General features: G+C 33.8%; 1 protein-coding gene across 7 annotated transcripts in view; it reads right to left on the reverse strand.

Moving 5' to 3' along the window:
* Positions 1 to 16766, reverse strand: part of Cdin1 (CDAN1 interacting nuclease 1) — a 222771-nt gene that overhangs the window by 150776 nt on the left and 55229 nt on the right. For 5 of the 7 annotated variants that reach the window (XM_048793130.1, XM_048793125.1, XM_015480845.2 and 2 more), the window contains exons 2-4: positions 11863 to 11908; positions 10907 to 10971; positions 3378 to 3438 (exon numbers count right to left, since the gene is read on the reverse strand). In XM_048793130.1, the coding sequence (XP_048649087.1) occupies positions 3378 to 3438; positions 10907 to 10971; positions 11863 to 11908 (172 nt within the window). The remainder of the gene's footprint in view (positions 1 to 3377; positions 3439 to 10906; positions 10972 to 11862; positions 11909 to 16766) is intronic. The other 2 variants (XM_048793127.1, XM_048793129.1) reach the window with 1 other exon arrangement.

A 16766-nucleotide genomic window follows, 5' to 3' on the forward strand; every position in this document is an offset into this window, starting at 1 on the left:
TTGATATTCCAATATTTTGTCAACAATGAAGATTAAGTCAATTTTAATCAACCACAGCAAGCATCATTCATTAAAATCTTTCCCACCCTTGGTGGCTTCCATTATAATAAAATTATAACAAGTATGATCTGTGCTGTTGAAAAGAATAAACAGGTCGTATTTATTGAATATAACATTGGAACAAAATGGATGGAAAAACTAGTGCATAGTATTTATCTAAAACAGTGAAATAGGTTTTTCTCACCTCTCAATTTTTTTTTGTTGCTATGCCAATATTATTTTTTATTCTAGTCATCCGTTTTTCTACCCACTTGTCTAAATTTACATTATTTTGGACAAAATTTAAAATTAAAAACTCTCTGTTCCATAGTAATTTTTCAAAAAATGAATCAAATTGATCTTAGTAATTAAAATTATGGAGTTTACTGATTTTATCTTTAATGAGAAATGAAATTTTGGTATAAGTTCCTAACAAAATATTTTATTTGACAAAAGAAAAATAACTATATCACAGAAACATCAATAATAACATACAACAATAATATTTGTAAATATAAGATTACCATCCTTAGGCCTATCTGAAATGCTCCTTATCAATTTATTTAATATAGAACCTAGCAAGTTAACTTTTTTAAAAATAAGGGATCAAACACAAAACAAAGAGTACTCAGTTGAATGGACATTTTAATTAATAAAAACTGCATCTACTCTTTTGTAAAGGTATTGTCTTCTGTTTCGCAAATGTTTCATTAGACATGATTTAATTTAACCAGAAAATAGGTATTTAAAAAAAATTTTTTTTTTAGTTGTAGATGGACACTACCTTTATTTTGTTTATTTATTTTTATGTGGTGCTGAGGATCAAACCCAGTGCCTCACACCTGCAAGACAAGTGCTCTACGCTGAGCCACAACCCCAGCACAGAAAATAGGTAGTTTTTAAGAGCAATAGTGCTTCCCTAAAACAAGTCTTTTAATCTTAGGGATAAGACAGCAAATGTTCCTCATATATTATCACCATGAATTTTTCCTGACAGGTTTTCAAGTCCTGTATTCATACCAAAATTTTATCTTGATTTAGTAACTAGACAAAAAGGCTAGCTTCATTTGTATGATCAGTTTTTTCAAATATGTATGTACTTGGATGCCCTTAAATTCCCCAAGTAGAAAGAAATGCTTTCCATGAAGCTGCTTATTCCTAGTAACCCACATCAGAGCTGACACATGAAAAATGGTGAAATTACTGAAGGTAGTCCAGCCTGAATAAGGACTACCTTATTAGTTCAGGTACTTGCATCTCCCTAATTTTCATATTAATCATGTGTCCATCTCTCTCTGAAATAGGGCCATCATGCTTCATGTCAGAATTTAGCATGTAAGTAAAATTCATAGTGCTTCAAATCTAACTTGAAAATATTTGTGTGGGGAGAACAGAATGACTGATCTTATTAGCACTAACAAAGAGATTTCCTAAAATGTTCATTTTTATCCTTGGAATAGGAAAGGTAGTATTAATACATTTATAAGATCAATGACAGCCACCTATAATCCTTACCCCCCAAATCAACAATGCAGTGCTTTTATCTAAGGGAGTTGCTGTGCACTGTAATGTATCAATGTTATATACTTCTCATCAATTTTTAGTTTCCACTGATTAAATATATATTGACTCATAAAGTATTACCATCATATCAGTTGTCACTAGATGCAAACATATGTCATTTAAGTATTAACTATCATATAAAAATAGCAGCTTAGTTGTTTAGATGCCATAATCTGGTACAGGTCATTCCCAGAAACCTCATAGAAAGTGCTATTCTCTTTTTATTCATCTGCAGCCAGAAATAAAAAAATCCTTCAATAATTTTTGGCTATATATCTCTATACATTCATGGTAAATAATAGATATATTGATGTAGGGGAACATGTTCTGGTGCATTTAATTTTTCCATATTGTTAGAAGATGGAAGTTGAGGTCCGCTAAATAAGTTAAGCTCAATAGAACTATCCACTAAAAATTCAAATGAATATAAATTGCTACTATATAAAACTTTATGTCATCAACATCATTATCTATAAAAATAAGTTTCATATTTGCATCACTTTCTTTCTAAATGCTTTATCTGGAATGGTGTTAGCTTACTCTTTCTTTTCACAAAAGACAATCACTAAACATCTAATTATAGCTCAGATACCTCAAGTTATTATAGTATCAACCTGTAACAAACAAGTCTGGAGACACTTAAAGAGTACCCTGCTTCAGAAACAGAAAAAAAAAAACGAATAAAATACATGTTTTGCAAGGAGAAGAAAAATTCATTCTATATGTTAACTATCCTATCAGATTGTGTAGACATTGCCTAGACTATTAAAACCTTCTAGTTACTGATAGGCAATTGCTCATTTGCTGACTGCAGCGGAGTACAGCAGACAGAAGCTGTGAGGGAAGCCATCCTTCCTTGCTAATATAACATGTAGAACTTGCTGCTACTGCAACACTTAATGCTTATAGTATGGGGTCATCTTTAATGCAAACACACATTTTCTGCCTTGCTTCTATGTTTTCCATTATAATGCAACACAAAGACAGTGTACATTTCATTCCATCCCTATGAGGTTTGCATAAGCCTTTCCAAGTCAGACTAAATATTGTATTACTCTTATTACAGTGGATAAATATTTTAGAGTTTAGGAATTAAATATTTTATTTTTTGGTTTGCTCTCTGCAACTATTATGAACTTTTTATAGCTTCTTCATTCACAAGAAATCTTTAGGGCTTCCTTTTTTAAATGTAAGGCTGTTAGTTGTTTCCCCAAACAGAAGCAGATCAGAGTTAACAAATAAGTTCAATAAATCACTTTATACTGGTGTTAATAAGAATATTATGTTTCTTCTTAGAAAGAGACTTTTCTAGAAGGCATGCAATAATAAAGGTTTGCAAACAAAAAAAATGTATTAAGTAAATGTTAAATTTTTAAGTATACAATTTCTCTCTTCATTTTTACAACAGTTAGCATAGATTTTCTTGGCATACATCTCTTTACTTGACACAGGTATTTCTCACACTAAATTAAGACAACATATCCTAAGAAGAGCATGTCCTGAGATGCTTGGTTTAAGTTTTCCACAAAATAAGAAACTAAGAAGCTGTTTATACATTTGCTTTAAAAGAGGCAGACTAATTATGTCAACTGATTTATTAACACATGAAGTTCTTTGTCCAATTATTAAAAGTACAAAGAGACCAGGGAACAATTTAAATGTCTAATATACCTCAAAAATCTTTTTTAAGGTTAATTATAATTCTAAGCAAACTACTTCAGATAGGCCCCTTAGGTTTTGTGCAAGTTTAAATAAAATCATAACAATAATATTACCTCATTGGCCAGCTCAAGGAGCACTGGGGCAGCTCCATTTTTCACCACTCCATTCAGGTACCTAGACAAGACAAAGCAAAGTGATAATGCAGTGATGAGAAAAGGCCAGTATAGACTTGTCAGTATCCCCTGTGTGTACACATTTCTCCTGGGCAAATGCCATGTTCAACTCCTGTTAAAGTATGCTACTGTCATAGAAAAGCACTAAAGAGAAAAGGATAACAAAAACAACTTACTTCAAAACTAACTAACTAACTGAAGTAGGGCCAGGAGGTATGAGCACATCAGTCTCCGTTGTTTACACCTTTTATAATGTCAAAGTGAACAAAGAGGTTATTTCTAAAGAACTTTCCATATCATTCTGACTTTGTCCATACAACAGACAACTGTCAAATGGAAAGAAAACAAGTGACTCTCATAATTTGAAGAAAGCATACATGTACTCATCTCACCTTTTTCTTTACCTCTGCGTCAGAGGGCTGTTGATACCTTATCAAGAAAAGAAGGGAACAGCCTTGTCACCAGGAGGCAAGCACACCTTTGATAGGCAACACAACCACCAACTTATCTGCCCTGGATTTCTCTAACAGCCTCCAGCTCTCATCAACACATAACTTTACCATAAACCAAAAACAAAAACAAAATTCCCCAAATCCATCCAACACAAGGAAGACAGGGTGAATTTTTTAAAACAAAAATTTGAATATGCTATTCTCCTCCTTCAAATATTTTGAAGGCCCTATGCTAAATCTCAAGATTAAATTATTACTACTTAACAGCTCTATGATAGGTTCTTCATAATCTATCTACTCCATTCTGCCAGCCTCATCTCCAGTCACTATCCCCTACTCTTACTCATCACCTGGATAAGTTAGGAATCATCCCAGATGTCACCTTCTTCAATCTAACACCATTCAAGTGTAACATCATGCCCTGCACAGGCAACTGAGCGGCAGCCTGTATGTCTCCCCATCATATATTATAGCACTGCATTCTCCTAGTTGCAGTCATCCACCCTGATCCTCAAAGGACGTATTCCAAGACATGGTACCTCAAATCATTGATAATACCAAACCCTAAATATACTGTTTTTCCCTAGACATACATACATATCATAAAATTTAATCTACAAATTAGGCACTCTAAGAGATTAACAATAACAAAACAGAACAATTATAATAAAATACGATAACGAAAGTTATGTAAATGTGATATTTCTCAAAATCTTATTTAACTATACTCACCCTTCTTTTGATGCTTATGTGATGAGATAAGATTTATGACACAGGTATTGTTACACAGTGTGAGGCTATTACCAATCTTCAGATACTAAGTCATAAGAAATATCATCAAGCCATATGCCAGATGACCACAGGTTAAATGACACCATGGATAACAAAACTTTACCAATCTTCAGATACTAAGTCATAAGAAATATCATCAAGCCATATGCCAGATGACCACAGGTTAAATGACACCATGGATAACAAAACTCTGGATAAGGTGGGACTTGGGAGAATTGTCTACCTAAACTCATCACTCACTGTAACAAAGATGTTGTAAAAGCAATTTTTTTTAAGATAGGAAGAATGTCAGGGTTATTATAACTTTAAAATAATTCTAACAAATCCAATTTCCACATAATGGGACCCTTCTTGAACATATTATTTAGTAAACTTACTAGGAAATAAGGACTTTTAGATGCAACAAGAAAAAATAACAAAGACAAGTGCAATTTAGAGGATGGTCTCTGAGAAATAAGTCAGCTAAGAACCACAATTGACATGAACATTTCCAGCGTAGGATAGGCCTGCTCAGGCAACAACCAATCAGCTCAGTCAAGTCACCAGCTAATCATGTTTGTAACCCCAGAAGTGCATACTAATTAAGGATTCCGATTCTGTCTGGGCCAGGATACTTAATCCTAAACCCATATTAAGATATCTTTACAATTTTCTATTAAACATCCATGTATCCCACAAGTATTTTTGAGAGCTATGGATTGGGCCTTAGTCCAAGTTCTGAAGAAGCATCAAGGAATAAAACAGCACTTGTTCCACCACCACAGAGATATTATAGTGGAGAGACACTCAATAAAAACAAGGGGGAACAAATATATAACATACATGTTATGATAAAATTTAGACTTAGATGGGTTAGTCAGGAAGACCCTCAATAAGAGAGGCACTTGGGTGTCTCCTCTACATGAGATGAAGGTACATGTTTCCAGGGCTTCCTGGACATAGTACGAGAGAATAGCTAGATGCCAGACCACTTCTTCTGCCAGGTAACTACTGTTTAGAATAAAAATTACATGATTTCACATAGATGTTGCATCAGTCTTTATCCTGGTAATAAACAATGGAAACCGCCACCAAGTTTAAAGAAACAGGACATGGTCAAGCAATAATAGTAATCCCCTGTATTTATTTAGTCTGAATAACATCTGAAGGATGTTATTACACTAGAAATTATGTGGTTGGCCATAGCTTCTCAGTTGTTCAAATTAGGAAAATTAATCCCAGTGCACTGATGAAACCTTCCCAGGCTCTAATGGCAGCAGTACAGCTCAGAAAGGGAACCCTGACCCCTGGCCCAGGGCCTAGTCGGGGTGCCTTCATATGAAAACAGTAAACTTACTTCTTAATGAATTTATGCCCCATTTGTTTCCCAACTATTTCCTACCACACTTCAGAAATGCTTGGGGGATGGGAGGGAGTAATTACATTTAACTTGAGGTTCATTTTGTTCTTTGTGAAAACTTAATTGTGGTTCCACATGAAAGCAACAGATTAGGCTATATTCAGATTTTCATATATGCACTCAAAGAAACATACTGAAGTATCCAAAATATTCAATAGAGACATAATCAGAAATTGTAGAGCCGGTTAGTGGTACGTGCCTGTAGACCCAGCTACATAGGAGGCTGAGGCAGGAGGATCATTTAAACCCATGAATTAGAGAATAATTGAGTAACACAACAAGATCCTATTTCTAAGAAAGAAAAAAGAAAAGAAAAGATGCTATCATTCTCTGAATTATCACAGATGTGCAAACTTACAGCATTGTACTTCTGACACTGGCATAATGGTCTGCTTTTCTCTCCAACTAGACAGGAAGCTCCTTGGAGTATGACCTCACAAATATCCAACAGATCCCTAGCAAAGACCTGTGTGACGAAGAGGATATGAGGAGATCATCCTGAACAATACATTAGGTAATCTGGGCTCCATTCCTAAGGCCAATTTGTCAATTAAAACTACTTCACTTAGAAGCCACACCTCATCCTTTAGTTCTGCCATGGGGGACCAACAAATATATAGCCTATGGGTGAAGTCATCCTGAGAAGATACTTAGAGAAGACCTACTTTATGTTTTATGGCTGTGAAAGATCCATTAGCATCTAAAACTAAATAATATATATTTATTTTAAATATAAGATAAAGTTATTTGATCTTTAATATTTTTATAATAAATCTAATGGCAAAACTTCAAAAACCTACCTAAATTATCATGCTAGGCTTACACCTAAACAGTATTTTTGCTGAATTTACCTCTAAAATCTCCATAACCCATCCCCACTGCTAATGCTGCCAGTCTCTCTCACCCAAACTATACCAAGAGCTAGCGTAGGAGGCTTCCCTGCTTGCAGCTCACCCAACCATCTATCCTGTTTATAATGCCACAGAACTTCCTTCCCTGCATAAAAACATGTATAGTCTACTCCTTGCTTAAAATCTACCACTGGGTTCATACTGCCTATTTAAAAGAAAAAAAAATACTACTCCTTTGAACAAGATCCTCAGTACCTGCCTAAGTATTCCCAGGCTATTTTGCCATTCTCCATTTGTTCTCTAGACTCTACCTCAAAAACATCATAGCTCTGCTACTGAAGGCCTTCTCTCAACATGGAAAGCTCTCCCCTTCTCAACAAACTTGTAAAGGTGAGCCTTTTATTCCTAGACTGTACACATTCATGCTACCCCACACACCTCAAATGGATAACTTCTCTTACCACATTTTACATATTTAGGTACACAGCTGCTTTCCCACTAAATGGAAAAGTTGAAGGTAGGTACTGTGTTAGTCACATTTTATAGTCAGTTTATAGCATGTGGATAGGATATGGTGCAAACACAGTAATGGTGCTAACTGAAAAAAAAAGTACAAATTTTATCATGTATTGTCAATATCATAATTGAACTACCCTTTTCTCCGTGTGAACATCTGAATAAAATTCAATTGATCTGATTCTCTTAAGCTACTTAAGGTAGCCCCTTAGTCAATGTGTCTTGGGAGAAGGAAGGAGATAAGACATAGTATTTCTGACCTTCACTACTGATGAGGACTTGCAAATCTAACCAATTATGTTTGTGCACATAAATCCATGTGTACCAGGTTAGATGAAACTAGATAAATTTTATCAAAAATGTTTCCTCTTTGGAAATAAAATGACATTAATATAGTGTGAAAGAATAGAGAATTGTTTTTAAACACAATACTTCAGCTGCCTATAAATACACAACATGGAGAACTGAGGAAATTTTCTCAGTAATTCAAAAGTAATTCAAAACGTTTTCTTCTGCTATCTGGATCCTATGAAGTTTCAGTTAATCATGACTCAATCACATGAAATGCATCCTTTGAATTTGTAGTTAATATTATCTCAATACTACCAAGAATACAAAAACACAAATTTCTCTTATATTGTGAGTAGGAATATAACCAGTATATTCCTAGACAGTAATTTGGCAACATATAATGATTTTTTTAAGCATTCACATTGTTTGGACCAGTAAGTATATACAAAGAAAATGCCTCACACATGCAAGGAAAGCACTTTACCACTGAGGCCCAGCCCCAATATACAAAGACATAAAAAATTGAATCCAAAATGTAGACTCATGAATCATAAAAAATTGAATCCAAAATGTAGACTCATGAATCAAGATGTTTATCACAGTATTATCTACAATATCAAAAATAATGAAAACATAAATGTTCAATGGAGGAATAGTTCAGTATCTTTTGATACTTTCATATGACAAAGTAAGGCAACCAATAAAATAAGAAGGTTTTTACAAAATACTATTATATCATTTACATTTTTCTGAGTATACAATTCAGAATTCATAATTGCATGTACATTATGACTTAAGTATGACCATCTATATAAAAAAATGGATTGAGGTGCTGGGGTTGTGACTCAGTGGTACAGTGCTTGCCTAGCACGGGTGAGGCACTGGGTTTGCACCTCAGCACCACATAAAAAAATTATAAAAATTAAAAAATAAATAAAAATGAAGGTATTGTGTCCACCTACAAGTAAAAAAAATATTTAAAAAATGGGTTGACAAAAAACTGGAATGAAATTTTAACCAACAGTTATCTCTGAATGGCACAAGTATGCGTACTCATTTGTTCTTTTTTTAATACCATCACAAAGGTGCTTAATTTTTCTAATGAGGAGTATTAATTTATAAAGCAAAAAAATAATTTGTCACTAACATTTTCAAACTGCTTAAATATGCTTTCATTCAACAGTTTGCCTTTATTATAATCAGCTGGAAAACAAACAAAAACCTCTCAAGACCAATTTATCTTAGTGAAAACAGGGACATTGGGCCTGCACATTTAGAACAAGAGGCTTGTGAGGTCAATCTATCCAAAAGGTAACAACATGCTTATCCTCGGTCACAAAGTGCACAACAGAAGTATGGAAGGAAACTAGTGATAAGGTAAGAAACTGGTCAGACTGCTTTCTTCTGAATCTGTTCATTACAGCATAACTTCATGTTTTTGTTTCAAATGCTCTAGCTCCTCAGAATACAGAAATAAATTTCTATATTCTCATTACTACTCACTCAACCATTCATTACTGAGTGACAATGTGAAAAATGTCTGTCTCTGGCCTAAACTACCCAGATAATCCAAAAATGTATTTTCATACTTCCATACTTAAAATGTTCTTTAATGAAACTAATATTTTAAAAAGTAGCAGAGATATTAGAATCTAATTTAAAAAAACAAAAAACAACTTTTTACAATGAGGCAAGTGACACAGGGTGGCCCTACCACCTGATAATAGACTTGCAAATTTCTAAGAAAAGAGTATACTTTCCTCTAAAACGGTCTTTTCTCCTCAGCTTGTGTTTCAAGGTTTTAAATCTGGACATCAAAGCATGCTTTTCTATGACAGTCTAGCACTAGAAGGTTTACAAACAAGAATGTATTTTTTTGGCATGTAAAAAATGGCTTTTCAATCTTTCTTTGGAGAGTATGAGTGCCACAGCTTTCACAGGACTTTATGGACAGTCTTAATTTTATAATATAAGATCAAGGTTATGACTGAAATTTAAATGTTATAAGGTAGTTGTGACTTTTGAATAACTTACTTAAAACTTTACAAAGACTGTTCAGAGAAGAACTCTCCTAGACACAAGTGTGTGAAGCAGAGTAAGAGAAGCATATGTATCTTTAATAGATTGAACTACTCAAAACAAAGAAAACATTTTATCAATGGCTGAGTGAATACTTTTTAAAAAAAAATTTAATTTCAATAACTTCTCTGTTCAATACCTATACCTCAATTCTTAAAAATGACTACAGAAATATGGCACCAACTTTATCCACATATTTATTTCATTCATAAAATTTTTGTGCATAAAAATCATTCATCTGAAATCAGTGGTGTCACTCTCAAACAGAAAAGGTTGATCTGTCAATCTGAGTATAATAATTTAAGAGCATATTTCAAACAATTTTCCTTTCCAATATGCCCGTGAAATATTTAAGAAACCAACCATTTCTAATGCAAACCTTTAGTGTTATAAATTATTAAGTCATATTATAATAACAGTACAAATTTTAGAAATTAAAAAAAATCAGTTATTTAAGATTCTGTTTGTTTCAGATCAAGAGACTGAAAAGTATTTATAATAAGTAATGCTACAATTAAAATAGCTTCTGGATACCATGTTGTTGATTTGATGCCCAAGATTTTCTTTTAAAATATAAAACCCTCTTTAAAATGTGACAATCACACAATACGATGTATTTCCATATGTCTTTAGTTGATATATCTTTCCTATTTTGTAAAGTGGCTAACATAATACCTATGACGCAAAACACAGGTACATCAAAATTCAATCATATTCTTTTGACTTGCTGATCTAAATAAGAACTAAAAATTGGTTTCAGAATTTACATATAAACATATAGATGTATGCATATATGGACATATGCATTTAGACAGATATGCACTTATTGTAAGTTTCAAGAACCAACTGAGATTCAATAATATTTTAACTACCTAGTATTGTACACACACACCATAAGACAGCATCACCATATTCTTAGGTCTACAATTGAAAACTCATTAAAAAATATACCAAAAGTCTTAAATACAGATTCAAAACAATGTCTTGGGGTATAATAAAGAAAATTAATTTGATAATCTAATTTATTCGTAATTATTATTACAATTAATAGGTACTATGATACCCTCTAGTGGGGCAGGCAGGTCATACCTCTGGTAATAATTTTCAATTGCTTCCGAAGTATGATGTTTGGCATGTGTTCTTTTAATATGTTTCTGAAACAAAACAAAATAAAATCTTTACATTGTGTCACAGAGCAAGTCCAAGAACAATAATGACATATTTCTTGATCTCAATGACTAGCATACAGGGCAAAATGAATAATAGCTTGGGGATTTTGGTGGTGGTAGGACTTTTATTCCTTCTACTCTATGAGCCTATGCATTTTAATCTCTATTGCTTGGCTGGGATGTCTTCAGACTGTACCACAAGGTACAGTATATATGTAAAAGCCAACAGGGTCATTGTAATTGAATCTAAATAAGTTTGCTTAGGGCTGCAGAGGGCAAAGAAAAACTTGCTCCCTCTTTCAACCTTTGTATTAATTTTCCCTCAATTCAATTCCATCTAAGTCCTCTGTACTCTAGTTTTACAATCCAATTGCCATTTTTAACCAGGAAGAACATTGCTTAAAAACAACTTATTTGAAAACTACAAAAAGTAATTCCATAGAGACTTGCCACTTGACTGACACCTGTCATCTCATGATAAATGACTCCATTTTCTGCCTCTCTTGCCTTCTGCCACTCCAGCAATGGTCATTTATCATCATCTCTGTCAGCAATGGAAAGCAGCACTGACAGTGCAAGTCAGCAAACATTTAGCACATAGAACCACGCAACACAGGGAAATTATTATTGTCAGAATAATAATGGTTTAGCATAATTTATTACAGGTCCACCAAATAAGCAAAGGCTAGATGTTATTAGACAGATGGATGGGTAGGCTTGGCAGGCCTCCACTGAGACGCAGGCGGTGCTTGATGTGGAAAGGAGAACATCCTCCAACCCAATCAGAGAGCTGGCAGTTCAATTACAAAGAAATAAAGGGACATTCATCATTCAATTAGGCACCTGTCAACCCTCACAAAGGAGAAAACTTCTAACCTGGTACTCCTGGGAGAAGATGCTCAGCAGAGTGGCCTGCGATTGACTGGAACAAATAAAAGAAGGACAAAGTTAATTACTGGAGTGCACGGCAAAGAAACAAAAGAGAAAGGAGCTTCAAAGGTAGGCCTGCTGCCCTGTAATCTAACAGAACATGAAAACAAGTGTGGAAAAGTTGTTCCAGATGAACACCTCAAACAAAGGCTTCCTGCTGCTAGGTCAAGGAGAGAGAAAAGGGAAAGGGAAAGATATGAATGGTCTCAAAGCAAGTATCATATTATTTGGATTTTTTTAAACTTTGGAATGATTGTAAATCATATCTGTAGTATACAATGGTGTTAAAAGGGACCACAAGAAAACAAGACTTATTTCCATAAACAAATGATACAGTCCAATCCTATAAAAGTAGAGAGAACATGTAGCTCATTCATTGACAACATTCTGAAATTTATTTTGTTAGCAGATAGGTTATCTTTTCCACAGCTTCCCTAGATTCAGGGGTAAAACCTTTAGTCTTTATTAGAAGTAGCAAAGAGAAGACTGAAGTTTTCACACTGATTCTAGTGTGCTTTGAAAATAGAAACTTTCACAGTAGGAAGCAAAGGTCCTTGGAAGTGCATCATTCCCAAAGACTGCTATAAGCCTTACTTTACTCATGTAAGATTCCATGCAGTGTCAACACTTGGCAATGAAGCTACCTGGGAAGCATTCTTCCCCAGTGGGGATTTTCCTCTTGCAATTGTTAACATTTAGAAATGGAATGAAATTTTTCTTTCTACAAAAAGCAATCATACCCTACTCCTATTCTTTTTGATTGTCCTCAGTAGATATTACTAACTTTATATTACCTTGAAAAGGATTATTACTGATTTATTTTCCTATTAAATGCTAATTCAAGTGACTATACTTTAAATAATTTATCTCACAGTATGCCAAAGCTCTGTGACTAATAAAAAATTTTCTATTCATGAATGAAATAGAATGAATGTGCCTCTTAGGCACATCAGAGGGAAACTGAATAGTGTGAAAAAAAAATAGCACCATTCTTGTTTACTCACTGTCACAGCACTGTCATCTTTTGGATGCCATCATAGATTTGACTTCTAACCCTCTGCATCCATACAAAAGTACATAGTTAGGTTTAAAAAGATAACATAAATGTTCACCAAGAAAAAACAACAAAAATCAAGTAACTACTTCACTAAGTGAAAAGTATGGAGAAATTAATGAAAACCTTTATAAATTCACTAGAATCTCACTTTTCCAATTTCCTTTTAAAATTGTAAAACACCTTTGAAAAAGCCAATTTTGACATGGAAAAGCTTCCTATTATGCCTGGCTTGTAGGAGCTTAACATGCCAATCACATACCCTGGTCAGTTTGCTGCTGAAACTTTTCTGACAAAAATTGCAAAATCAAGGCCAAATCTTTGTAAACTATTTGATACATTTAAATGTTAGACATTTATATGTAATAAATAGATCCCTCATCACTATATAGCAAAATAGATTTATGTTATTAACCATTTAATGGTTCACACGGAAGGTCAGTCTTTAGGTTTCAAAATATATGATGGAAATAATGTGTTTGGAATGAATAAACAGGAGGAAACTTAACTGTAAATAGTTTTAAAAAGTGTATTTGTAGGTACCCAGAATGGGAAGACTAAGGGACAACTGGAGAAATAAATTCAATAAAACACCATTCAAAGTGAAAAGCTAGTCAGGAATTGAGAGTATTATATAAATTCAAGATGAGATAATACCTTTGGCCAGAAAAATTTCTTTAAGCTGCTTAGAATTCAATTCAGTTAAATCCATGGACAGAGCCTATGGAGCAACACAGTTCCTCTGTGACCAACAGGACTTAGAAGATTCCAGCTTATACTGTGGAGTAAAAGCTAACTGGAACTAAAATCAGAAAACAACTTACTTAAAACAACAAAACATAGAACTGGGTCCAGTGCTAAGGAAGCTTCCTTATACCTATCTGTGCTGATCTTACCAAAGAGTAGTTCTGAACAAGTGCCACATCATAAAGAACAGAAAAGGAGTTTGGTGTGATGAACATATTGATTGCAGTGTGTATTGTACTCCCTCCCAGAGTGTCAATGCTAACAAGAAATACCACAGGGAAGGACTGGGCAGGTGTGGAGGGGAACAGAGTCATACGATATAAAATTTACAATCCTCTATGCTTCTGTCCTAAATTTTAAAGAAGGGGAAACGAAGGGAGAGAACTAGAGTAAAACAACAATTACACAGCTAGATCAGTGGCAGAGCTGGCAATCAAAACCAGATTCTATTCCAGACCCAAATTCTTAATTCCATGGCAATCTGCCTTCCCAAGAGATCCCAGAAATCAGTTCTGTATACCATCAATGCTAACACCACTACTTAAATATTTATGTTACATTGTACTCCAAACAACAGTGAAAAATGGGGCAGGTTGCTTTTAGGATAGAAAATTGAAGCCACAGGAGGTCAACTGTTTTGACCAAATTCCATGGCTCTAGACAATATTCTCTTTAAAAATCAAATTTCCGTTTTCCTTTAATTAACTAAATAAAAAATTAATCTTTTTTGTGCTGAGAGATAAAGGAACTAACTAGAGATCATCATGCTAAGTGAAGTAAGTCTAACTCAAAAGGTTCAGGATTGTAATTTTCTCTTATAAGCAGAAGCTAAAGAGGAAAAAGGAAAACAAAGATGGGGCTAGATCTCCTAAAAACCAAATGGAGATCAGTAGAGGAAAGGGACCAAGAGGTGGGAGGTGGGGAGGGAGTAGGGAAATGCTGTGGAGTTTTACTGGCCAAATTATACTGTTATATCATGTGCATGTATAAATATGTAACAACAATCCCATCAATATGCACAACTATAATGCACTAATAAAAAATATGGGGAAAAAAGATAAAAGAATATTGACTGCTGGAAATAGTTTAAAAGAGTGTTGGGTAATTTCTATCATTCTTCCTGCAGCTAAGGCATTTTTAAGGCATATTTTAACTATTAAAGTCTTGTTCTTTGTGTATGTGTCTTTGACTCAAATGCTACTTACAGTATTAAATCCTTAGGTAAACAGAGCAAGTCTAAATAACCCAATCTTTCATATAGAAGACAATTTCCTCTATAAGGTTAATTTTTATAAAACAACATTTAATGAAGGGATTTTTAGTTACAAAATAGAACAAATTTCATGTAAAATCTTGATGTCTACAGTCAGTATTCATTCTGTTCTATAACCTTTGTTTTTTTCTCTTTGCTAGATGATTTTGAATTTGTGTGTATGTGTGTGCATTGATACACACACATTAAAAACTGTGAGTGGTTTAAACGTATCTTTTTCTGTAACATGCCTTTATCTCATGCTAACACTTCTCTGTGCCAATAAATATTCCTCTTTTTAAATTATTTTTATTGTGAATAAAACATATATTCCCCCTCTCCCACACCAAGAAAAACCACATGTGGAACAAATATGTAGCGCAACAAATTAATATTTAAAAAAGAGAAACATGCAACCATTTAGATAAACAAACAACCCTGCCAACACCCCCCAAAACACCCTTGCAATTACCACCTCTTTCCTCTTACAAATGAACTGATTCTTCTGATCTTTCCTTGCTTCTCTTTATAGTTTTACCACTCAAATATGTATCCCTAGGTAATGCAGGTTAGTTTTGCCTACTGACAGACTTTATTTTACATGAAGTTCGTGAGACAGTATGTACTCTTTCACATCCAGCCTCTTTCATTCAGTATATCTCCGAGAATCATCCATGCTAATATAAACATGGTCGACTCATTAACATTGCTATGTAGTACCTTCTACTGCATGTACAACACTGCTGCTGTGAACTCACTCTTGTGTGAGTCTCTTGGTGCACATCTGCACAAATTTCTACTGAATATAAACACAGAGTTGAATCCAGGGTCGTCTGACATGCAAATCTCCAACTTTAATAGATACTGTTGAACAATCTTTCCAGTGGTTATAGCAATATTAAACTCCCACTAATGGAATAGGAAAGTTTCTATTGCTACACATTTCTCATCCCACTCCCTTCCAGTTCATAGTTTGCATTTTCCTTTTCTTTGTGGTGCCTTTTGAAGAGTCAAAGTTTTTAATTTTGATGAAGTCTAACATTATTTTTAGTATTTTCTATGTCTCATGTAAAAAATTTTGGCCTACTCACACTCCAGATATTTTCATTTAGAAGATTAATAGTGTTGGATTTTACATTTAATTCTTTGATCTATCTGGAATTAATTTTGTGTTGAGATATGTTAGTTTCTTTTTATTTTTTTCATGCAAACACACAATTGACTACACAATTTGCTTCTGAGTAAACCAAGTTACTGACAGTATATTTGAGGACTTTCTAATTTGTTCCACCCATTTCTGTGTTTATCTTTTCATGGATACTCAACTGTTTTGATTACTGCAACAAAACCATGTACATTTAATGTAAGTACTGCTATATCCACGTTTAACTCTACCTACTATATATAACTGTTCTCTACTTTCTCATATTCTTTTCAATCGATTTAATACTTATTCACTAACTTTCCTCATGCAAATTAGAGGCTATGCAGCCTTTTACTATTCTTTTAATGATTATCCTAGATAACTGCATCCCCAATTTTAAATGGTCAGGAATTGTGCCTGAAAATATAAATATATTAAAACACTGTCTATAGTTCTCCCTCTTCACATACAGAACATTGTTTTAAGCTTGCATATGTCTTAGATTCCCCCCAAGAACAATATCTTTTTTATATAGTCTCTGCTCATTAAGATATACCTACATATGTTTCATTTCATGCTCTTCATTCTTTTCTCCTCCATTCTTCTATCTGAAATCACTTTTTTAAAAAAATTTTATCAGTGATGTCAAGTAA

The sequence above is a fragment of the Marmota marmota genome, unplaced genomic scaffold, assembly GCF_001458135.2.
Source record: "Marmota marmota marmota unplaced genomic scaffold, marMar, whole genome shotgun sequence".
Lineage (NCBI taxonomy): Eukaryota > Metazoa > Chordata > Mammalia > Rodentia > Sciuridae > Marmota > Marmota marmota.